The following is a 26,483-nucleotide window of genomic DNA, read 5'->3' as shown; positions in this document are numbered from 1 at the left end:
GATTCTTTCTTCAGTCGCACCACACGAATGTGGAATGCTTTACCAGACTCAATGTTTCCCACTCATTACAATATGCAGACATTCAAAACCAATGTGCATCGGTATCTCCTTTCTAATCCTATCCTCCCTTCTTAATTGCTCGCACTGTGATTAATTATGATAAGGGTATTCATATCCCATTGAGTGAGCGTATAATATAAAAAAAATGAAAGTATTGGAGTAAGGAACTTCTGTACTGTTTATAGAAATTTGCAATTTATTACCAAACACTTAATTCATCAACTGCATTAAGCAATTTCTGTATAACACGTCTATCTGGACTAATATTGCAGTTTCATCAACAACAACAAAGCTATAAGGTTGGTCCTAGGCCACTTCCTTGCGGTATACCACTTTCAGTTTTCTTTAGGTCTGACGAGGTTTTTCGTTGAACTGCTTGGGAAGGTTCCTATGCAGTTTGTACTGAAGTCCCATAAGACAAACCTTGTTAAAGGCTTGAATAACATCTAATAATATATCCGAGCATACTTGTTTTTCTTTAAGTACCTTTTTCACTTCACCCGTAATTTGATTTACTGAGTGTATAATATAAACTGATAATTCGGAATTACTATTCTTCCATTTATTATTCAGCTGAGCCTTTTCAGTAGCGTTTTTCGAAAATTTTCGAAACTCATATTGGCTTTTAAGATGTTCCATCTGTGTGTGGCTTATCTTGTTTAGGTATAAAAATGACTTCTGCCATTCCCTAAAGGTGTGGTGCATGTCTAGAAGAGTTTATTACAAGTTTTAAGGGAGTTTTGTTTTGGCTTAAGAAGCATTTTTTTTCAAAACTTGGACAGTTTTTAGTGATTTTTCACTAGAAAACGTAAGTGGACACAATCTCCCTACTTCTGTGAGCGAGTCAAAAGAACTTTCACATTCATTGTTTCTATTAACAACCCCTTGCCTATTTGTGGGAAATTGTTTAAAACCATAAGCGAATTATTTAGTAAAGATATTGGTCCATTTGCCATCTTTCAAGTTTTGTTGGAAGGGTTTTCAGTGGGATCTTTACAACTATTGCTGCTTTCTATAAAGAGTATTGCTTTGCAGAATCTTTTGTCAGACTTTTCAGAAATTCAATAACTTAATAATTTTTGAACTCACTGTTTTTTAGTTCATTATTTACGACGGTTCAAGACTGTCTTATCTTTGAAAGATTATGGTATGGCCATTTTCCATTGTTAATAGCATACCTGTTAACAATGACATAAACACATAATGATTTCTCTTAAGTACTCCTTCAAAATAAAAATACCTTAAAATGTTCATAATAGTTTCTTTTACCATTAAATATATTCGTAACAGAATTAAGGACCTTAACATTTTTGAAAGAATCATAATGTTGTTCTTTCAGCACTTCTCCACAACACTTGGCATTGTTAACAAGACCAATAAAACAATATCCTTTAAATAAATTATTTTCTCATTAAAAAACTGTATTCCTTGTTTAGTTGGTAAGTGATACTTGGATTGTTGTTAATGTTCCTTTAATTATTACATCATTAAAATGTCTGATCTTAATGGATTAGTCTATTGGTTGCCTCCCAAATAGACGGTGTACTGAAAACAGGTAGTACAGACATAAAATAAGTATCTATTATAGGTAGATAACCATACTTAACATAATTTTTAAATGGACTATACTGTTACTTAAAATAAAAGCAAATTTATTGTGCAAATAAACAAACCCTATGATGTTTTAAAAAGTTCTCACTACTATAAAATCAACATATACATGCATAATATTAAATTTAATTATTTCTTAAAGTTTTATGCCTCGCTCTGAATGGATTTTTTCGATTGTTGTTTTGCTGTTTTTATACACATATATAATATATATACACAGTACCGCAACACGTTTCAGGAAGTTGCTTTCTACTTCGTTGCTCCTTTTTTTATATTATTTCTGCTAGAGTTGTAGTTATGGGTATATCCTAGTTATAGCTTTACATACTCTACAAAAACCCCCCTTGTCGACCTTAATAACTATACTACTGTGTTGGCCGTTATATTTAAGTATTGCATGTCGTCGTCCTCGTCAAATAGCTAATTAAGTACTTAAGTAAAAAAAAAAAAACAAGAACAACATAACAGAGTTCGTTTCGTTCATTATCCGAAATAGACCGAGAACAAGTGGATCGAATATTAAGCCAGGACATTAAGAAGCTAATAAAAATAAAACTTTGCTTTTTTTCTTCTTCTTCTTTTTCGAAGGAAAGTGAGAACTCTGTACCTTTAACACCCACCACCTTGTAGTTTAAGGACCCAACCAGAAAAAAAAAGGAAACCTCTTTGGCACACCTTCTTTCCTTTCCAATTTCCAAGGTGGATAAGGGCAATCAACAGGAGAAAACTATTAGTTTCACTTCGTGCGAATGAGCAACTTTAAAAAATCAAAAATAAAAAAGCAATAATAAAAGTTTTTTTTTTTTTTAATTTTAAATTTTTCATTGAAATTTGTTGACCAAACCCAATCGTGGAGCTGTAATAGTTTTTGTATACCTACATGAAAGCCAAAACATTACTTTCATGTCCGTCATCTTGGTTTCTATGTTCTTCGTCCTTTTGGGGTTAATATTCAAAACACGCAATTTTATATTTTTCCTTATTTTTATAGTTTAGCTTTTTTCCATATACACACTCGTATGGAGTATGTACCGCTATAGCACTATTATATTGACTATAACATAAGAGTTTATGAGTGTGGAAATTAGAAATTGCACACAGTTCTAAAAGGCATTTTTGTTTAACGACTTAGTGGTTGTCCTGTTGTAGGAATAGGATTTGAGTAGTTTTTTTGTTTTATTTTTTCGTTTTGTTGAAAATTGAAAAAGGAAAAAAGAAAAGAAATTTTATTGCGTATACGCGGATGGAAGGATTATTATTATTACTGTTTGAATCCATATCGGAAGCGGAACCATGATGTTTTTATATGCATGAGGAATAAAAAGTGCAGAATGTTTGTGAGATGGTATTTGGCGTGATTATATTAAAAAAAAGTACTTAGGTTTGTATTAACCATAAAAGAACTGGAAAGGATATAAAATTGTGGTAGCGAAAGAATTTGGTAGTCACAATTAAAGAAGTATTAAGTTAAGATTCGTGCCTGTCTGGCGATGTTTCTGAAAATTTAACAACATATTGCGTTAGAACGAACAAATATTCAAAATCAATATCATTCTTTGTGCTTGAGTAAGCCTAGTGACTTACAACTCTCAACCATTCCTGTGTGAGTGTACTATTGTCAGAGATTCAGGGGACCTACAGTTTTTAACCTAATTTAAAAATAAGGTTTATTTGAGAAAGCGCAAGAGGCAGTACCCGTGAAAGAAACTTTAGATGACATAAGCAGGGATCGAACCCAAGACCTCTGGCATGACAATCATGCTTAGTGTACTACTTGTTTGATGTTATGATCTCTATTTAAAGTCGATATATCTTCTTATTCTTGAGATAAGACCAGCGAAAGGTATCCCTAACGTACGCAGATACAGACATATTTCTTAAAACTTTTGATTTAGATTCTAGAGCTATTAAAACGTCAAGAAATGTCAACATTCTCTATTCGACAATTCGGTCCGATTACAACAATTTAATATAGGATGTTAAAAAGTAATCTAACGGCATCAAGTCGCAACTCCGAAGCGACCAATAGACATCAACAAAATGGCTAATAACACAGTTTGGGAATTTGTTGTGAAAAGGACCGACTGTGGGATGATTGATGGATAAGCCATCCTTTAAGTGACAGTCCCCTCAAGACCCCTAAAAAAAACGTTAGTTCATGATATGTTTTCTTATAAAAAAGAAACATCTGAAACATAAGAACTTTAAAAGGTGCTTAATCCATATTTTAAACTTTGTTAACAAAGAAATTACATCCGAAAAATGACAAATGGAAGTTCAAGTCTAATTACAGGAACTATAGCAGCCGCAATTTTTAACTAAAAGCAAAAATGTTTTTGTAGTGTTTTCTTCATTAGGCCTATTTGTTCTTTATGTGAATAATGAAAATTTCAAACTTCGAAAATTTAAACAAAATATAATGATGTCCATTTGTCTTGCGTATCAATTTCTACCAAATTTGCGTACTATTTTTACAGATTTTATTTTTTATGAAAAAACGGACTGTTGGATTTTTGTATAAAAATTACTGAATATTGAAAACAATATTTTCTGTGAATAAAAATAAGTTTGAAGCCAATATTTTTAATTTTTGAAAAGATATTTGAGTCGAAAATCAATTTTTACCATCTTTTGTTAATTTTTTTTATGTTTTTAATTTTTTGTACAAAAACTGTCAATTCGATTTTTTCGAAATAAAATTAGTTTGAAACCAACAGTTATAATTTTTGAAAAAATATTTGAGCAGGAAATCAATTTTTACCAACTTTTGTTAATTTTGTTCGGTTTTTAATTTTTTGAAAAAAAAAAACTGTCAATTCGATTTTTTTCAAAATGCTACTGATTATTGACAACACCATTTTTTGAAAGATAAAAGTAAATTAAAGCTAATTTCAAAGTTTTGAAAAGATATTTGAGTTGAAAATCAATTTTTACCAACTTTTATTAATTTTTTTTTATGTTTTTATTTTTTGTAAAAAAACTGTCAATTCGATTTTTTTCAAAATTTTACTGAATGTTAAAAACAATATTTCTTATAAGACAAAATAAGATTGAAGCCCAAATTTTAAGTTTTTGAAAAGATATTTGAATCGATATTCATTTTTACCAATTTTGAATAATGGTTTTTTTTTATTTTTATTTTTTATAAAAAAAAAACTGTTAATTCGATTTTTCTCAAAATTTTAGCAGATGTCAAAAACATTATTCTTTGTTTCACAAAACTGTTTTCGAGATAAAATCATATTTTAGTCTTAAAATTTTGTAGGTGTCAAATTGTTTTTCTTCAGTTTTTTCGATTTCTAAAAAAAAAACCGTTTGATGGATTTTTTCCAAAAAATATTCATGTTTGGTATCACATTACAGTTTACTATATAAAATTTAACTCAAGTCTCTAGCACTTTTGGTTCGTAAGATATTTAGAGTTAACCAAAATGTTCACCTTTTTTCAAACTGCTATGGTAAAAAAACCACCCACGCAACTGTCTTGAGAGCCCTTTCTGCATCTTTCTGCCTTATTATCTGTATAACAAAATTTATTTGAAATCGATATCCCTTGTGGTTCTTGAGCTATGGAGGACGAAAAAAACATCGCGAACGTACGTACACACTCACGCACCGACATCTTTCTAAAAATCTTTTATTTCGACTTTAGGGACTTTGAAACGTCGAGAAATGTCAAAATTTTCAATTTGACAAATCGGACCCATTACAATAACTTCCTATGGGAAGTTAATAAAACATGCCTTACTAAAGAACTCTGAAAGTTGAAAGAGTGACTGCTGGTCTCCAAAAACATTTACACTGGGATACATTCACCCAAATACACTTTCTAACAGGTTTCTAAAACAAAGAACATCGATTTTGAAATGCTAAAAGTTTCAAAAAATTGTAAAAAATTGTAATTTGTATATTAATTCCACCTCTCATCTTGTGCAGCAGTCAGAAGAGGCCTTTTGAGAGGACTGTGTCCTTAAAGAAGCCAAAAAATAAAGTACTTCAACATGGCCCCGTGAAATCGTTGACTAAATCTTCGTTCTTAACGTCATTATAAAAGAAAAAAAAGGTCCAATAATACCAAGATTTCACAATCCGCAGCAAAATGTTTTTTGTATCCTAAGATGCCACAACTTCATGCCACCGAGATAAAAATCTGCCTCCTTAAAAAAATAATGCTTCGCCTATAAGAACCTTTGTCCAATTTAAGCTACTCTAAGGTCCAAAAGTCGAAGCGATAACAAGGGATTTGTTGTGCGTTGGTTTTCATGATTTCAGTGTCAAACTTATCCTAATTTCACAACAACACAGCACTCACTTTGGAAATATCTTCGCAATGTGTTTCTAAATTGTTTAAACTCAAAAGACCAGCCGCATATATATCAGTGGAGATATAATATATCAATACTGACTTTCTGGCTGACTGACTGACTGACTTTTCAATCGGAGGACAGCTGTTAGTGTAGAAATAACCTATGAATTGAAAAGGATCCACTAAATGGCCTACTTCTGTACCAGTGTCGTGATGGTTAGTGAGTAAAACTATCATGCTACAGGCTTTGGGGTCAATCTCTGCCTCTTCCACATAAAGCTTTAAACGCGGGTACTGCCTCTTGTTAGGAACTTCAAATTAGAATCACAGATTTTGCATAAAAACTATAAGTCTTTAATCTCTGTAACACAGGAATAGTTGAGATGTGTAAGTCTCAACTTAGGACTAGGTCCTAGTTCTCAACGCACCACCCAATTTATTTGTTTGTCTGTTGATATCCATATCGAGTTAATTTTCATAATTTTGGTGTCAAACTTAACTTCACATCTGCCAAAACTTGTTTTCAAAAAACACATTTTTTGAACTTCACAACATATCCTCAAGTTGTTCAAACTTAAAACTCCGCATATCTTCGGTTGAGATGTAATACATCGATACTGACTTTCTGTCAAACTTTCAGCTGTTGGTGTCGAAATAACCTATGATTTAAAAAGAATCCACTAAGTGGCTCACTCGTATACCCATGGCGTCATGGTTAGTGAGTAAAACTGTCATGCTAGAGGTTTTGTGTTCAATCCTTGCCTGCGTCAGCTCAAGTTTTTCTCACTGGCAGCCTAAAAAATTGCTAGAAATTTACAAATACTCCAAGAGTAATTTTTGTTAAGAAAGTGCTTTCTCAAATAAGCTCTTCGGATAAAGCATACAATTGTAGGTCCCCTCCATCCCTGACATGACAATGGCTGAGAGCCGTAAGACACTAGCCCCACATTTTTCAATGGCCCACCTTTTAAGTGTTGTTTTAAATGGAAATAGTTTCGCATAATTTTTATATAAACAATGTATTCAATCCAGTTGACTGTTTTGGAGTTTGATCAAAATTAATTAGTTACAATTTTCGAATACACCCTCCCCGAATCAAAAACAAAAGACTAAAGGTCCTTTTTCCTTTTCGACTGGACTATTTTCTCTTTGAAATCATTAGCTCTAAGATTTTTTGTTTACAAAACTTTGTTTTTTAAAATACATTTTTGAGGACACTATATTCACCTAGATATATCTGTAAGGACTTTCATCTATCAACTCGCCCTTGGCCTTCTTTTGTAACCCCGTTACGTTCCGTTTATCGTCAGTTAGTTGTCTCCCATTATGTCATAACCAGCATTGGCCTAATTGTTAAGTCCAAACCTTACTCGTATATAGCATGGGTGTCAAGACACACAATTCACAGCTGGAAATTATGTTCATCATCTACAAAAACCACTTTCCTCTATGTTATAAGCCACATACATGCCATATACACTGACACCACAAACACACACAACACACATATCCTTCAATCCACTTAACAATTATTTTACTATACCGAGTTATAATTTTTTTTCTTCCTTTCTTTGTTGGTTTCTTTGTTCGACTCTTTTATTCCTAATTTTGAATGGCAAACCTCAATTTCATCTGAATCATTTGCAGTTAAATAAACAAAAAAGAATACACACAAGCTCAACATTCACATCACACTAACGACCACTCCTACTTTGTCAAGTCCTGATTGTGACCGCTTCTTGCTAGCGTTGGCTTGGAGGTCGTTATACAGAACGAAAAAAAAGCAAAAACCATTCAAGCTTCTCGGCCAAAAAAAAAAGAAACAGGACATTGGTTTTTACGGTGTGTGTATGTGTGTGTTTTTTTTAAGTTTGATATTCTGACCGCACCTTCACACTCCTACAACTTCTAAGCCAATTTAAGTTTTTTTTTTTTCTTATGTATTTAGTGAAAATTTATTAAACTCACTTAGGTTCTAATTGACTGGCTCCTTTGTGCTCTTAAACGATGTGACTATGTATGTGTATGTCTTCCTGCATGTCCTTGTGAGTTTTAAAGATTAGATTTTCTATAGACCAAGCACACACAAAATCCTCGCCAGAACCACACAACCCAGTCTGACCATCAGGACCACCATCACAGAAAAGAGTTTATGCTCATCAAGTTTAACAAGCTAACTTGTTTCCATGTTGGCTAAGGATATATATGAAGTCCTCTATACAACCAAGGAAAGTTTCTAAAATATAATAAGGAAGTTTTTTCTCTTCTTAAAGTTGCTCTATCATCATGAAACAGATTCCATTGAGTGTTTAATCAGGTGATAGGCTCTAAAAATAACCTTTTTTCTTCCTTAAAACTCAAGAATCATTTTAAAGAAAATGAATGAAAGAAAGATTAAACAAACAATTCAATATGAATCCTTTTAATGAAAAGTGAAAACAGACACAGGAGCAGGACACACAACAGAAGACAACAGCAACAACAACAAAAAAAGTAAAGGATCTTCCTCTGTTTTTGGGTGAAGATTTATCCAATTTGAAGTTAATGATTCTCACTTGGAGAGGAAGATTGATATTGTTTCTTTTCTATCCTCACTGGCTACGTTCGTTCGTCGTTATATTCTTTATCCTTGATGGTGATGCTTAATCCTGGTTAAGTCCTTTTTGATTAGCCATTTAAGCTTAATTTTTTTTTTGTTCTGTTGTTTCACTTTCTTCCTCCTAAAAAAGCTTAATTTTGAAGATGATGTTTTTTTTTTGTTTTGCTTGCTTTTCAGGAAAAAGAGATTAATGAAATCACCCAGGAAATTTAAAGCTCAAAGCTGATAAATTTCGTTCATTATAAACCAAAAGAATGGAAGAACTTTAGGTTAGGTTAGTTACACTATGGTTGGGGATGGTCATTGATCTTCTGTGTTGGGGCTCTATATATACATAGGTGTGGACGATTTAAGTGGAGAAATTCGATTTTCGTAGACGCCCGCCATCGCGTCTTCGTTGTTGAGACTTTTGCACCAAATAATGCAATTATTTTTTTGTTGTATATTTGAAGGACATTGCTGGCTGCTCCTTTTGTTTGATAAAGTTTGTTCTCATCTTTATAAAAGAACTTGACGTAGAAAAAGAACTTTTTGTGTTTTTCTTTTCTTTGAAATTTTAGTAGAGTGAAAATCATGGAAGAATTTAATAGTTTACGTTTAATTTGATCAAATAAGATGGTCATTTGTAAAAAGGATAGGACACAAACTAAGATTCTAATATTCTTGTCTAAATGGTTAATAATTCGATGCAAGCTCATACATTTTTGATTACGATACATTTCTTTAAATTAAAAAGGATGTGGTTGTGATTTTAATGATCGTTTGAACTAAATTTTCTAAAATTTCTCGAATCTAAATAAAATGTTTTCACAAAGACTTCTGTTTGTGCGTGTATACATACGTTCGGGATACCTTTCTCAAGAACACATATAATGTTCTTTTACTATATAGCAAGCCATACAAAAATAAACCAAAAACATTTGTAATCTGGATCATTTTTAAACAAAAAATGATATTGCCCTAAAAATCATTTGAAGTATTGAAAAAAAAACTGATACAATTTGGTGAAAATTCGTTTTCTACTCGAATATCTTGTAAACAACTAAAGGTATTGACTTCCAACAAATTTTGTTCTTGTATAAAACATTTTTTTTTTAATTTTTGCTTTAAACATTAATAGGTTTGTTTGTTTGATTGCTTGCTTGTTTGTTTGTTTGAGCGCTAAAATCTTAGAAGCTATTATTCCGATTTGAAAAACTTTTTCAGTATTAGATAGCTTATTTGTTGAGGAAGGCTATAAGCTTTATAATATCTCGCTAAGAACAGCTTAATAGTTGTAAAACATCGACGACAGAAACATCTATCTTTTAGTCACTATAACATTTTTTAAGCTCAGCTAAATTGTTCTAAAAAAAAATTATGCGAATTGAAATAAATACCTTCAAAATATGGAACTAAAAATTAGTAAAAAACACATTTTATCTTACACAAAATGTTATTAATATTAATGTTTTTGTGGAACTTTAAGAAATATGAAAAGACAAGAAAGAATGATAAGTTATCAGTATTGATCGCAGCATGAACTCTTTTTGTTTGTACTTTGCCTGTTAGTGTGGTTTGTAGCATGCGAATCTTTAGAAGTAATGTCTAACCACATTTTAGCAAATTTCGGAGGAAAGATCGAAAATAACTTCAGTAATGTTAATTTTTAAGCCAAACTTGGTCATTCGCATTATTTCCTCGTCTTATTTAAACTACATAAAGTCCAAGTAATGATCTTAAATCTAGCTCCAAAAAGTAAATGCAACGTATGGTGTTCCGCAGGATTTCCTATTGTCTCCGACTCTCTTCCTTATCCTCATAAACAATTTTTTGTCAGTCACTTCTAATCCATTTAACTGTTTCACTGACAACAATACACTCAGCTTTTTAAATTCTACATTCACATGCTTATCCTTCGGATGTCAAACTTTAACAGCAGCGTTTGTTGAGCTCATTAAGTTCTGATCTGGACAGCATTGTCCAATGATGAATTATAGACCCTTAAGAATTAAAGGACGCAAAAATTCAATGCTGTCTTATGTCGTTATAGCGTTATAGCGTTACCCACCAATTTTCAGTACTTGATATCTATATCACAGATCCTCTCTTATTGAATAATCAGGTATTCGATATTGCCAAAAATTCTGCTAGGTGCTTAGAATTTCTCCAAACAGTGCAAGAATTGTTTCACCCCTTCTGTTCCAGCTGCAATTCATTCGTCTAAAATTTGAACGTTACTCGGTTATTTGGACAGATGCCCCTAAAACAAGCTTAAGTATTTTTACCACTCTCTCCAAAAAGAGTTTTGAAAACAAGCGAAACAATTACTGCACTTGAAAACCGCTGCAATGTTTCATGCCTTTCAGTGTTATATTGGTATTCTTATAAACAGTGTTCTGTTTAATTAATAAGCCACTTGCATTCCCCTCCTCAAACAATTCAGCCGTAATAATCGTAATTCTAGGAATGCACATCAGTTTTACCTTAAGATAAATTTCGGACGTACTGTATAGAGATTCTTTTTTTAACCGCACATCGAGAATGTGGAAAACTTTACCCAACTCTGTTTTTCCCTATCATTTTACTATTTAGAACTTTAAAACCAATTTACACGATTTTTTCAATTCTCAAACATGTCAGTAAAGTCTTTTGAAAATCAAAACTTAAGTTCTTTATGGATATTATTTTTTTTTAATCAAAACATTGATTCCAAAAAGTAAAAATAATCATAGCTTATGTCAGATTTGTTTACCAAATTGCAATTCAACTAACTAAAGAGGATTAAAAAATCCCCTTTTAAAACCCATTCACAATTTACAATAACAAATTGAGTCAATGATTCTCAAAACAGAAAAACTAACTGAAAAAAATAAAAAAGAAAAACTAAAAATTCAATCCGACAATATGTTCGGAAAGAACATTATTTGACATAAAATCCCACTTTACAATCGCATCGCTCTTCCGTGCATATACGACTTAAGCAGGTACATTTTTTCTATACTTCCTCAAGCTACGTACACACAATGTCCACAGATACATTCGTGATGTAAGATTCAAAGAAAGAGTTCAAAGTGTGTTAGATACTATATATGCGAAGGTTTCTAGTCGTGGAAGTTGGAAGTTCCTACGTAACGACGACGACGACGATATGGTGGCATAGTTGGATTCCAATTTATCTTCTCGCTGAACTTACCTTCCTTCTTTATATACGACGACTTAGGTATAGATGTGTAGATTCCCAAAGTAAGAGAGTCTTGTTTTTTATGCTATGCATGGTTTTTTTCGCTCACAAGGTTTTGACTTTTTCTAGCGAAAAGCTTTGTAGTTCATTGCACTATACTGTATACTTCAAGCCATGCAGCAATATGGTAAAATGTGTGAATCATTTTGTAAAACAAAAAAAAAGTAAGGTGGAACCATGTACTGTACGACACGACGCCGAAGGTACCTAAACCTTTCAACCTAACTCCTGTGTTTGAAAATCGTGGCCAAGAAGATTGTGGTTGAAATAAATTTTCGTACCTTTGGCTTCTGTGCTGCAGATAACGTCCTGAATTCGATTCACATTCACATAAAATTCATTGCGAAAAAGTAAGGACACACAATCTCGGTACTGTACATCGTCAGCGTTAACGCCACCCAAGCGAAGCGCAACCTAGAACGTTAGATTTGTCTTCTCTCCTTGAAAAGTTGACTTTAGTCGTGGGTGCATTGCATTGGTTGAGTCTTCAGAAGGTAGGTACTATTTGTTTTCGTTTTTATTTGCATGTCAAAGTGACAGAAGACGAAGACAAAAACAAATCACAAAATCATCATCAGTAGCAAGAAATGGTGAGCGGTAACAAAACAAGAATACAACAACCGAAAACAACACAAGTAGTGGAGAAGTTGAGAATCGGTTTGACAAATTGGTTTACATTTTTTTGGAAATTTCAATCTCTTTATTTTTATTTTTGAATAAAGAATCAGAGTTTTAGAAATATGCGACATGTAATTTTATTTTATTTGGATTTGAAATCTTTCTTGGTTAATACGCTCTGATCCAAATTTTAGTGTGTTTTACAGAAAACCTTCTTATCCTTTATGAAATTTTTTACCACAAATAAAAATGGTTGACAAAGTTGGGAAATAATTATAAGTTGTCGTAATAAATTCAACATTCATTTCAAATACAAGGAATTTGTAATTGACCTATTTTCTATTAAACGAATATACATTTCAATTACTTATAATTTGAATTGAAGAAAAAATCAATGAACAATTACTTGTAATTATTGTCAATTGTAATGGGTTTATTCTTATTCAAGTAATTGATTTGCTTATTCATTTATTATTTCAAAGCAATGCATAAAAAAAAATAATTTTGTTTTTAATTACATTAATGTCATTTAATAAGAATAAGTTGAAGTTTTTCAAATACATGTAATTAGTTATTAAAATTCTTCAATTTCACTTGAAAATAATTGAAAAATTGTAGGAGATTTCAATTAAAAGTAATTGTAATGGAATATTGTTGTAATCAGTTTTTTTTAACTCTGATTCTTGGAAACAGAGAATTCATCATATATCATCAATATTCCAGTTTTAGTTTTGATTCTTTACATCAGTACTTTGGTAGGTAGAAATAGCGATCCCAAGGCAACCTATCCTGAGTTCCAATTAGCGCTGTAGTGAAAACTCGTTTGACCTGTGATTAAAAGGGAAAGATTTATAGAGAAGCTTCATAGCAATTATGTTAGAGCCATTTTGTCGCATTGAGAAAAAAGATTAGGTCTCTAATCTTTGTATCAGATAGCTCATCAAGATCGTGAAAGAATGCTTTTCCAAAGTATTTCAGTCTAGTGTTTGCCAAGGCAGGACATTTGCAGAGGAAATGGATTATGGTTCCACTTTCTCTTTGGTCACTATAACTTCAGCAAAAGGTGTTGTAGGAGATAGCCAACTTTTCCGCATGAACTCATATAGGCCAATGTCAGGTACAAACCGCAACAATCCTGGCTATGTCTTGCCTTGGCCTGCATAAAAGATCGTTTGTACATGTTTTATTATAGGTGGGCAGTATATTCCTAGATATAATGCAGTTGGGTAAATTGCTTCACCTTCGGTTTGATTCAGTTTGGTAGATAGAAAAGATTTTACCCTTCATAGCGCCAAGAGGAATGTTAACCATTTTCGCAAGTGAGCTAAGCCGATCCTTGCCTGGCTAGCTCATCAGCCCGTTCATTTCCCACGATACCACTATGGCCCGGAACCCAGATCAAGGTGACACCGAGGTTAATATTCAGGCTCGCAAGCTGATCGCGACATTGCTGGACCAATTTAGATGAGGATATGGCCGAGTTTATGGCTTTGACAGCTGCCTGACTGTCAGTAAAGAAAGCCGCATTTCGGTTTTGGTTTGGTCTTTGTTTAAGTATCTTACATGCTTCCCTTATTGCCAGCAGTTCAGCCTGAAAACGCTAGCAAAGTCAGAAAGCCTAAATTATTAAGCTACATTAAGGGACTCAGAAAAGATCCCAGAACCAACTCCGCACTCCATCTTTGAGCCGTCAGTAAAGATGGTTGCGTCGAAACGTATCGACACGATATCATCCTCCCAATCTTCTCTCGATGGGAAAATAACCTTAAAACCGTTACTAAGGTTCAAAGTAGGAGTGCAGAAGTCAGTGTCTACCGAGATAATATCTGAGGGAATCAATTTCGTTGTGTTGCTGTGATTCCATAAGGTTTTGACAACCAGCTGTTTGATTCCTTCAGCCTAATAGCGCTGCAGGAAACTATGTGTTTAATAAAAAGTCGATTGGTGAGAGATCCAAAATACCGTTTAAATCGTCCGTTGGGCAAGTACCCATGGCCCCTGTGGTGCCCACGCAAGCTGTTCTCTGAACCTTCTTTAGCTTATCAATATAATAGGCTTTGCTAAGAGCAGGCCACCACACAATCGACCCATATGTTAAGATTGGACGTACTACGGCTGTGTACTTCCATAAAATCATCTTCGACTAAAGTCCCCACTTTTTGCCGAAAGTATTGCTGCAAGCGAAGAAGGCACCACAGGCCTTCTTAACCCGTACTTCAATATTTAGTTTCCAGTTTAGTTTAGGGTCCAGTGTAACTCCCAAATATTTTGCACTGGAAGACAATGATAGGATTTGACCGTTGAGTCGAGGTAGCGTGAGGGCGGTTCTTTGGTTTTGGTGGTAAAGAGCAAGAGCTCAGTTTTAATTTGGTTAACTCCTAGTCCACAACTCGTGGCCCAGCTGCTAACTTTCTTCAAAGCTGACACCGTGATTTCACTAATCACAGAGGTGTAATTTCCTGACACCAATAGCACCAAATCATCCGCATAGGCTACCGCCTTCACTTCACATCTCTCTAATTTAACGAGAATTGTATCCATGACCAGAAGCCATAGAAGAGGCGAAAGGACACCACCCTGGGGTGTTCCTCTACTCAAGTGTTTTGTTTCGATTGTATTGCCTAGAGAGGCTCGAATCTTCCTACCACTGAGCATGGAAATAATCCATTCTCGAATGAAGTCTTCTACACCGAACTTAACGAGCGATTGTTCTATGGATTCTGTAAGGACGTTGTTAAGAGCACCTTCTATGTCTAGGAAGGTGGCAAGAGTAAATTGTTCTACAGTACGCACTACCTCATGGAGGGCAGTCTCCGTATATTTGCCCTTAACATAAGCATGCTGAGAGCTATCGAAAGGTCGTCCAACTAGGATTTTTCTAATATGGTAATCAATAATGCGCTCCAAGGTTTAAGCACAAAAGATGTTAAGCTTATTGGTCTGAAATCCTTCGCGGATTCGTGACCCACTTTCGGGATAAAAACTACTTTGACCTGTCTCCACGACATGGGCACATGTTTGAGAAGGAGACATTCTTTGAAAATTTGTTCCAGCCATGGAGCTGCCACATCATGCAACTTTTGAAGTATAACTGGCAGTATGCCATCCATGCCTGGGGATTTATATGGAGTTAAAGTATTGATGGCCCACAAAATATTTTCTCTGGTTATAACGGAATTGACTTGCTCCACATGAGCTACGTTTAGCTCTGTGGTTTCAAGCGATTCGGGGTTATCACTCTCGCAACCCGGAAAGTGCGTCTTCATCAGTAGCTCAAGAGATTCGGCTGGAGAGGATGTCCAGGTTCAATCAGGCTTTTTTAGAAATGAAGGATTACAATGTTCCTTTGATAAAACTTTGCTGAGTCTTGCGGAGTCCTTTATGTCTTCGATTGATTGACAGTATTCTCTCCAGCCTTGTCTTTTGGCTGATGACAAGGCTTGCTTGTAAATTTTAAGATTATGTTTGTGGCAGATATTGAAAATTGTCCTCGTCATTTTCCTAAGACTCGACAGTTCTTCATTTCACCAAGAACGTAGGGTCTTACGGCTATATTTAACTGGGAAAGAGACTCTAAAAGCTTTACTTATAAAAGTTTCAAAGGTTTTGACCTTTGATTCAAGGTCTCCTATCGATTCAGTGAGATTCGGTAAGTTGTTTAGTTTGGAATTAGCGATTTGACTGAGTTTCGTTATGTCAGTTCTTTTGGGATTTCTGTAAGGCGGAGGGTTTTTCGACTCGAAATTAATTGTCAACAATTCAATTGAAAAAGAATCCACTTGTGATTCGAAAACGAATTCAAAGTGGAAACTATCTAATTCTCCACTAATAACTTACGGTTGTCCTCCCATCCATCATAATTTCCAAGCTTGGAAAGACGAAAGTGGGGGTATTGCCTTTGTTGCAAATGGTCATATTATTTTTAATAATAAAATCAAAAAGTGACTCACCTCGTTCGTTGATCTCAGAACTTCCGGAAAGGGTATGCCGAGCATTTGCGTCGCCTCCTATCTGAATGTTTGCCTTTTTGATGTTAGCTTCGGTTATGATCTTGCACACCTCCTTCGGAGGTGATTGTGCATTATGGGCAGAGTTAAGAAGTCAACAGCAAACCCTCTGTATTCTTATCTTCAAATCTGAAATTAAGAAGCCAGTCTTAAAGCTTGCATAAAAGTTCCTATTTTCAATTCAATATTACTAACCCAAACTAAACAAAAAAAGCTATGGTCTTCATTGAATAATTTTTTCTTGTCGGCTAAAGAGTAAGTCTCGTTTTGATTCCAAACTCTATAAAGCTTCTTTAAAACATCTGCTTTATCAAAGAAATTTTTAAAAAGGGCTAATTTATTAGAATTAGTTTTTTTGTCAGATAAAAGATCGACATTTTCTGTAAGTAAGTAAGTCTCGTTTTGATTTCAAACTCTATAAAGCTTCTTAAAATAATTTTTTTTATAACGACTAGTTTATGAACGTTTATGACGTTTTCTGTAATGAATTTTATTGAACTTGATTTTATTTCAAGCAATAGCAAAAATATTTCACGGCTTATTCCATAAAGCTTCCAATAAATGTTAATTAACAGCAAACATTCTTAGTTTTTTTTTTTAAGTTAATCAAATTTAATTTCTATTATTTCTGTTTCGGAATTCAATTTGTAAATTGTCAACAATCTGACCAAAAATTTACAACTCAACTCAAACCCTACAAAATAAATTCCTGTATATAAAATGATGACGAAATACCTCTAAAAAGTAATTTTTAAATAAATTCTAATTTGTATTTCCATACACCTTGATATGATCTATCGAAATATAGAAACGTATCCAAACCCATTCAAACATCCATCGGATTCGTTTCATTTTCGTTTTAAATACTCACAAAATATATACGATTCGGAAAGCCGGGCATATAAATTTATCCTTTTTTTTGTCCTTCACTGCGGGCTTCAAAATGGGAAGACACAACCAATAAAAAGGTTCAATAGATATTTGTTTTCAATTTAAGGTATCCTTTCACATTGTTTTTTTGTTTTTGTATAAGAGAACGAAAAAATATCCTTATTTTTGTGAGTCTAGCAACCTAACCTAACCTACCTTCAGAATTTCATGTTTGGTTTTTTATTAGATTCCTGAAATTTTTGCAGAATATTGCTTGTGGGGATTTATGGGAATGTATGCGGATTTCAATTTAAAGAAGAATAAAATTTCGTTTGATATATTTTCTAAAAACCCGAACTAAATTCTTGTTTTTTTTTTCTTTGTTATCATTCCAGACTATCCACGTGTTGAAGTAGGACCGGAAAATCCGTTGCGCATCGAACGTGACCGCACAGCAAAGCTTGAGTGTAATGTAGATGCCAAACCAAAGGTGCCTAATGTCCGGTGGACACGAAATGGACGTTTCATCAGTTCTTCGATGGTGCACACCATCCATAGGGTGTCGTTACAAGATGGCGGCAAGTATACGTGCTCCGCTGACAATGGCCTTGGCAAGGCCGGCGAACAAGAAATCATATTGGACATTCTGTATCCACCGGTAGTGGTGATTGAATCGAAAACCCGCGAGGCCGAAGAGGGTGAGACAGTGAATATTCGTTGCAATGTAACAGCGAATCCGACGCCGATAACAATAGAGTGGTTGAAAGAGAGCAGTCCCGAGTTTCGATACTCTGGGGAGATTTTGACTTTGAGTAGTGTGCGAGCGGAGCACGCTGGCAACTACATCTGTCGAGCAGTCAATGTGATGGCCCCATACAACAGTAAGCGAATCGAACGCATCGGCAACTCCACAGTTGCCCTGCTGGTTCGCCATAGGCCAGGACAGGCTTTCATCATCCCCAATAAGCCGATAGTGCACGTTGGCAATGGAGTGACGCTAAGTTGTTCGGCGAACCCACCGGGCTGGCCAGTTCCCCAGTATCGCTGGTTTCGCGACATCGACGGAGAAATCACAAACACCCAGAAGATCCTGGCTCAAGGTCCACAGTACTCCATCCCCAAGGCACATCTCGGCAATGAGGGCAAATACCACTGTCATGCAGTTAACGAACTGGGTATCGGTAAAATGGCCACAATCGTTCTGGAAATCCATCAGCCTCCTCAGTTTTTGGCCAAACTTCAGCAGCATATGACCCGACGTGTTGGGGACTCCGATTATACAGTGACATGCAGTGCGAAGGGAAAGCCAGCGCCAACAATCCGATGGCTGAAGGATGGTGGCGAGATACTGCCCGAATTAAGCCTCTATGAGGTGAAAACAAATCCCGAAGAGGGACCAAACGGCATGGTTACCGTCCAGAGTATGCTTAAGTTCCATGGCAAGGCCCGGCCGCAGGGAGATCAATTGGTACCTGGCGACCGAGGCTTGTACACGTGTTTGTATGAGAACGAGGTTAACACAGCCAACTCAAGTATGCATCTGCGAATTGAACACGAACCCATTGTACTGCATCAGTACAACAAAGTCGCCTTCGATATAAGAGAGACCGCCGAGGTGGTCTGCAAGGTTCAGGCATATCCCAAACCCGAATTCCAATGGCAATTCGGTAATAATCCCTCCCCATTGACCATGTCTTCGGATGGTCACTATGAAATAAACACAACCACCGACAACAACGACATCTACACCTCAGTGCTGCGAATTAACCAGCTATCACATGCCGACTATGGGGAGTACACCTGTCGGGTGGCAAATTCCCTCGACACCATTCGAGCTCCAATACGTCTCCAACAGAAGGGTGCCCCCGAAAAGCCCATCAACTTGAAGGCCATCGATGTTGGTCACAATTTCGTGACACTCTCTTGGGATCCGGGCTTCGATGGGGGCTTGAGCACTACCAAATTCTTCGTTAGCTATCGTCGGGTGGCGATGCCTCGTGACGAACAAATGATTCCCGATTGTGCAACACTGGCAACAAGCAACACCGAATGGTCGGAATTCGAATGCCATAGAGATAATCCCTGCAAAGTGACACCCCTCGACCAACATCAAAGCTATGCATTCAAGGTGAATGCCCTCAATCCCAAGGGTAGTTCCACATATTCCAATGAGATTATGACCACGACAAAGGTGAGCAAAATTCCACCACCCCTACAAGTGACGTTCGATCCGAATTCTCGAACATTGGCCATTAATGTAGCTGCCACGTGTTTATCGCTGATTGCTATTGTCGAATCAATGGTAAATAGTGGCACGGACAATGCTGCCTGGGAGATTGTCGACACGGTATCGTTGCAGTTAAGTGGCAATGGGCCAACACATAAGGAGGCTGTTATCGATCATTTGATTGCAACGCGAAGGAGCAGCGGTGGCAGGGCGTTAGGACATGATGAGGACATACCGATGGCGTTGGAAGATGAGAATAGTCCAACGGTGAGGGTTAAATTGTGTTTGCGGTCCAATCATGAGCACTGTGGAGCGTATACTGATGCAGAAAGTAAGTACATGCACATATTTTTGTTATTTATTTAGAATTTTATTTACATAGAATTGTATACATTGTAACAGTATGTTCAGGAAGAAAAGTCCAAGTAGATAATTGAGTCCGGTATTTGACTTATGGTGTAGGTAACTACGACTAAGTTAACCAATAAGAGGTTTAAACATACAAAATTCACGTTTCGCTACTTTAACCGTTAAAGCAACATGGCGAAAAACCTGATGAAGTTAGTTCCTATAGATGGCAGTGTGATAGAGTTTTTACCAAATTCATTATTTAAAGTGGAATAAAGAAGCTCATATTGACAATGTTGACTTTTGTAATTGCAAAAATGTATATGGTAGATGGCGCTTTAGGGAAACCATTATTTATAAAACAAAATAACAACTAGCGACGCCAAACAGAAATTTAACAACTTTAGGACGATAGGTGGCGCACTTACGCATCGGGTTATTTGCAATAAATTTGGTATTTGTGCTTAAAAAGAAAATGACAACAATTTGAATCGCGTAACTTCTTAGCAACTTCTTAGCTGACAGATCGTATTTACAAAACACTTTTGTGTTTTTAAGACATTTGAGAAACTTTAACATTCAGACAGAGTATAGGTGGCGCTGCGAAGGTTTCATTTTACTTGCTTTTTTTTACAAGTGAGTACCTTGACTGGTGGCAATCATGCCTTCACATTTGTACTCTGTCGAGAAAAAATTAAAGTAGTTTTTCTAAGATAAATTTTCATTAATTAAAATCCGGCAGATGGCGTCATTGTAATTACTTCAAAATGTCTCTGTACTTGAATTGATATTTGGGTAAAACTTGAGCTAATATATTAAAAGCACTCAATATGTTTCGTTTATAAGACCCAATTCACAATATTTACAAAAAGTGTTTTCAGAAGAACGTATGCCGGGCTCAGCTAGTAAAAATAAATCCTTAGTGTCATAATTGATGATGATTTACTTTAATTTTATGTAGAAGCATGAGAGGATGAGTCTTTTTTAATTATTTTTCCTATTTGAATTTTTCACAGTTGGTCAAACGTTTATAGCCGAAGCATCATCTCTAGCCACGCCCACTCTCATTGCAATCATCGTCTCATGCATTGTATTTGCATTATTTGTTGGACTTCTCTTAATGTTCTGTCGCTGTAAACGAAATCAATCGAAAAAAAGTGCAGCCGCTAAGGATTACGAAATGGACTCAGTGCGACCATCAATTGTTGCCCAACAAAATCAAGCACCACCACCTTATTATCCAGCTAGCGGATTGGATAATAAGGCACTGGAGCATTCAATGGATTTGGCACTTAGCCTGGAGGATCAAAAAAGTGCTGTATATGCAACACAAAACGGCTATGGCTATCATACGAATAGTGGGCTTCAAGTGCCAGGACACACAATACCTGGAAATGAATGTAAGTACCTATAGATACAAACTTATCTTCCTTTTGTTGCACTTTATGATAGAATTATGTATATTTTTTTTTGTCTATGGTAATTTGAAGATCCTGTTGTTAAACTAAAAATATTTTGAAAAACACATGTCCTTCTGATGAGATGGATGGTAAAATATGGGATAGGTGTATGTACCTTATGTCTACATGTAGACCTAGATTAAGGATAATAATCCATTTTTGTTTGCTTTGATCTGATCTCATTATTAGCAAATCGATTTAATGTCCATTTGCATACGACAAACATTAGAATATAGGCATCTCTTCGGTAGGTATGTATATGGCTAGCAAAAACACACAAAACCAATACCAATACACACACTCACACATACCTTAAAACAATGGGGTACCTATATCCTGGCAATCTTATAAAATGCAAAATGGCTCTCGTTTATCATTCCCTCAGCTTCCTGATGGTATAGTTTGCTGCAGCAGCTACAGCAGAGTTGATTTGAGTTACCCAAAACCCACCTTCCTTTTATTCCATGTGGACAGCTTGTGACATTTGGCTGGGAAGGATAATGCTGCCGGCTGTATATTGTGCCATATATCGGTCGAATGTTGCGAGTGTGTTATATCCTATATGTGGGGACCTGAATATGTTGTGTTGCGTTGTGTTGGGGGTGAAATGGATTTATAATCGTAGATTTCACAAAATGCCTTCGAATGACAGTTTATTGATTGAGGAGAATGGATTAGGGTTGTTTTTAGTTTTTTTTTTTCTTTGTATAAATACATTTCTGTCCCCTAATGCGATACATTCATTCAGAGAGGCAAGGATACGTGTATAGGGAAAGAGTACTAGAGAGAGAGGTAGATCAAGGACTACCAAAACCTATAAGCTAAAGTTTAAGTGATAGCACAAAACATGATCTGAATTTTTTGTTAAGGACACTTTTTTGGAAGGTATTTTTCTTTCTTTATTTTTGTTTGTTGAGTCCTTTTTTTATTTATTGATTGTGTCTCTCTAAAAAAAAAAGATGGATTGATTTGGTCATTATTGTTCAGGGACACCCGAAAATTATATTGAGATGATTCTCACACGAAACCAACATTTTTTATGCTGGACACACCAGATGTTGTATACCTATCTTATCCTATATAAAAATAAGGATTAAGGGAAAGAAAAAGGTGTTTATTTTATGTTTTTGTTTTCTGTTTTGAGGACAAGTTTGAAAAACTTTATGCTGCGAAAATATGTCAATGACAGGATTATAGTTGAATGTGTAAGCAAATGTCGTCTCATCACTCATAATAGTTTGTTTTTGGTTTTTTAACTTTTTCTTTTAATAATACATTAGTCGGTTTAAGGTCTTTGTTTTTTAAGAAAATTGCTTTTAAATTATTAAGTTTGTCAATATTTTAAAAATTCATGTGTTAATATTCTTTCAAGTTGTTTGTTTTCGACTTTGGGGTGGTGATGTAGATTTTTAGTCGGTTGTAACGATATGCGTCAAAATTTCAAGTCGAAACGTTGGTATCTAAATTACAAAATGAAGAATGTCCAAGGTTTGATTTTATCATCATTCGAAGTCCGATAGCTAAAAGTTAAGGGTTTATTAAAATAGAGCAAAGATTGTTTAAATTTTTTGATCATCTGTTGTTTTTAGACATGTGATGTTCAAGAAGGAAAAAAACGCATATAATTCATTATTCTGGCCAAGGATGTAGCTTCATTATGCTTAAAAGAAGAAGAAGAGCTTTTCTTTCAAAACTTTCTAAGCTGACTTATGATGTTCATAGACATGAACGAAACGTCGTGACAACATAAATAATTGTTTTTTCATTGACCTAAAGCCCGTTATTAATATTTGCTTCCTAAGCTGCTTTCATCAGTTTTAGTCTTAGTCCATGATTAAGGTCCCATATTGCTGCACTTTACTTGCTCAAAAGAGGGTTTTTAATACCTTCATAACTGCTTTCTTATCCTAAGAACACATCTGTTATCAAGAGTAATTCTGTGTTTGGTTTCTGCTATGGTGTTTCTATATTTATAGTGGAGCTCAAGTAGACAAAGATCTTAACTACCACAAAGTTAAGTCTGTCGATATTATTGGCCGAGACATCGCTGTTGTAGGTACTTTCTTGATGAAAACATGAACTTCGTTTTGTCCTCATTATCCGCTAAGCCCATTTTCCAGCTTCCATCTCAATACTCACAAAAGCCCAATTGACATAATTCTAAATTTTTCCGATTTTGTCAAAGTCATCAGCATAAAGAAGTAATAAGGCAGGCTTTTGAAACATAGTGTCATTAGTGTTGACGGGCGATGTTAAAGAAATCATCGTTTTGACATTAAAAGGTTCGATAAAGTTGTTTCAAACCCTTAGAGAGTAGCGTTATCCTCCACAAATGGACGAGTTTGACAGGAAAGCCAAAACTAGACAAGGATAAATATGTACAGTTGTTGACGATTGCTTTTAGACGTTTACATAATAAGGCAGAGAAGATTTCGGAAGTGATATTATGGAGCCGGTTAGAAGGTCTCCTTTTTTCAGTATAGGACAAACAATACTGAGCTTCCATTCATCGGTCATGCTTTATTCCGATCATAGTTTACTGATAATTTGGTGCTTGCTCCTGACAAATTATTTCCATCTTTTCCTGACCCATTGTTAGACTTCAGCTATCATATTTCAATCTCTTCTTCATCTTATTTAGGAAGACGCAATTCTTAGCCTTTGCGTATATAACGAAACTATAATCCTGACTGATAGCGGAATTCAGTTCATTGTCGCCTTTATAGACTCCAGAAGTGCTCCTTCCATTTTTTCAGCATTGACTGCGGTTCTACTATGATGATTCCTTTTTCGTCTTCGAACCCTTCGGTTCAAGGTTTATGTACTTTTGAATTTTGGTTCACCTGCTCATAAATCTCTAGAACTTATTTTCGATTTATAAGGCTCTCAACATCTTCGACTGCAAGCTTCTCAAGATCTAATTTTTTCCTTCTGAGAAGTCGGTGTTTCTCTCCCTTCCTCTGGTAATAGAACTCGTGAACAGCTCTGTTATTTCTGTTCAGCATTTTAGTGACTTCAAATCAATAACAACATAAGTTTTTAAACATCCTGATCTCTAGACACTCTAGAAAACTAATATTACATAACATAAGTTAGGTGTTTAAAAATGCTCTGAAATGTTTCCGATTGTTTCGAATCTTGCCAAAGCAACAATGAATATTCTTTCTTACAAAGTTCAAACTTTATACTGAAATAAAATGTTTCTCCAAAATGCTCCTATGTTTTCATTTTATTTGTAAGCTTAACTTCCAACGAAAAGTGAATGATCTTTTTCGATACTAAACTCTATAAAACGGTATCCTTGAGTAAAAGGTTTGAGATATTTTAACGTAACAACATTTAAGACTTATCAAACAATAAACACATTACTTATGCGAATTTAAAGTTATTTTCGATTTCGAAATTAAAAATTGACAGAATATTTTGTATCCCCAAAAACCTTGGTGTCCATTTTTCCACCTCTCATAGCAACACTCACACTCAATCTTTTGGAATGATATGCGTCCGTCCTTCTATCTCTATTTTATGTCTTAAAATCAACTTTTTAAGTCAACAATATTCTGATTACATATAGCATCTAACATGTCCCCACTATCAGATTTGAATGGAATGTTTGATATAGGAGACTTTTCAAAAGTTTCGAAATGAAAGTCTTGAAAGATTTCTTTTTTGTCATGTAATTCGTACGCAATTTTTCTTTTTGTGTGTATAGATATAAGACGGAAACCGATATACGATGTCGTTTATACTTTGGTATAGAGATATGCTCGTATAAACCTATTTGATATGATGTTTGCCAATTGGTACAGTTCGTTAAATATTCCAATGCAATATCGAACGAATGATGTTCAAAAAAAAAGAAGATATTTACCCATCATGCATACACTACACACATATTACACTACACATAGTATCTATCTGAGTATCTGCAAAAATCTTGATTTCGAACCACATCAAGCCTCTTGGGTGTATATTTCATATACAAAATCACATGTTCTAGACGTATACAGAGCAAAGTTTTGTAGGGAAAGAATTTTGAAACAAAAAAAACTCTTAAACAATTTCATCAAAGTCATTTCTTCAACGTGCTACAATTTTCTGCAATGTTTCCCTTTTTGCTATGTTTTTCAAAAACCCTTGATAATATGAATTGAAATTGAGGATTTTTGTAGAACTGATATGGATAGTTTTTAAGGTGTATGATTTTTTTTAAACCATTTTTGAGAAAACTGACACAAGGTAGACATTAAGAGTTTTTTAATTTCGTTTATGAAACAAGAAAAAAGCACTGGCCCTAGTACAGAGCCTTGTGGGACATCTATTTTTAGCAATAAACTAAATTAACCTGATTTGTGCCAGCAACCATGAGGTTCGAGATCAGAATAGAATAAGAAGAATAAGTAATAGGATCCCATATTCGCCAGGGAGCGCTTGTTTTTAAAATAAGGATCCTTTTTCAATCTACAGGTTCAACGTTTTGCTTTAATTTTATTAGAAAGTCATATCTTGTGGCAATAATTAAATAAAATAATTATTCAGACAAAATATTAAATATATCTTCCGACAGGCACAGGATATCATAAAGAAAACCACACACACAACTTCCGTACACACATACATACATACATAATTTAGTATATCATCACATGTTCTCCGACGAAACAGTGTATAAGATTGTTTAAAAATGAAATGACGCCTTCCCAATATATTTTATAATGAAAAATATTAAGCTTACAAACAAAACGTCCGAAGGACACAAACATTTTCCTTTGACACAAGAATATGCATCAGTTTATTATATAGAAAACGTGTTAAGCTGTATTTTCTTTAAAATGTTGTCATAGTAGTTTAATTTAAAAGGCAAATTCTATGGTTCTGGCCTGATGATGATGACGATGATGGCCACAGGGTATTATAAAGAAACACCACTCTGATGATGAAGATGCTGATGCACAGGCACACCCGACCCGACCCGACCACACCACCCGACTTTATCCTCGAAAACAAAGGACACATTGACATAACACCATCACTATCCACCATCCACCATTACCATCGAGCCAGTGCCACAGAGAGTCGGATATGAAAAAAGGAATTAACATGTCCTTTTTGATTATAACAATTATTACAATTTTCCTATGGTTGTTGGGCTTT

The 26,483-nt window shown here is 34.9% G+C and overlaps 1 protein-coding gene across 4 annotated transcripts in view; it reads left to right on the top strand.

The window, feature by feature from the left end:
* The window catches only part of LOC129951096 (nephrin-like), a 556,044-nt gene that overhangs the window by 436,025 nt on the left and 93,536 nt on the right, over positions 1–26,483 (top strand). For all 4 annotated transcript variants that reach the window (XR_008782130.1, XM_056063107.1, XM_056063106.1 and 1 more), the window contains 2 exons: positions 17,690–19,852; positions 20,886–21,269. Coding sequence is in view for 3 of the 4 variants with exons in the window: in XM_056063107.1 (XP_055919082.1) it covers positions 17,690–19,852; positions 20,886–21,269 (2,547 nt within the window). In the remaining variant the exon portion in view is untranslated. The remainder of the gene's footprint in view (positions 1–17,689; positions 19,853–20,885; positions 21,270–26,483) is intronic.

Source organism: Eupeodes corollae, chromosome 3 (assembly GCF_945859685.1).
Source record: "Eupeodes corollae chromosome 3, idEupCoro1.1, whole genome shotgun sequence".
In the NCBI taxonomy this organism is placed as follows: Eukaryota; Metazoa; Arthropoda; class Insecta; order Diptera; family Syrphidae; genus Eupeodes; species Eupeodes corollae.
Note: the sequence above shows the minus strand (reverse complement) of the source record. Positions and strands in the feature narration are given on the sequence as shown.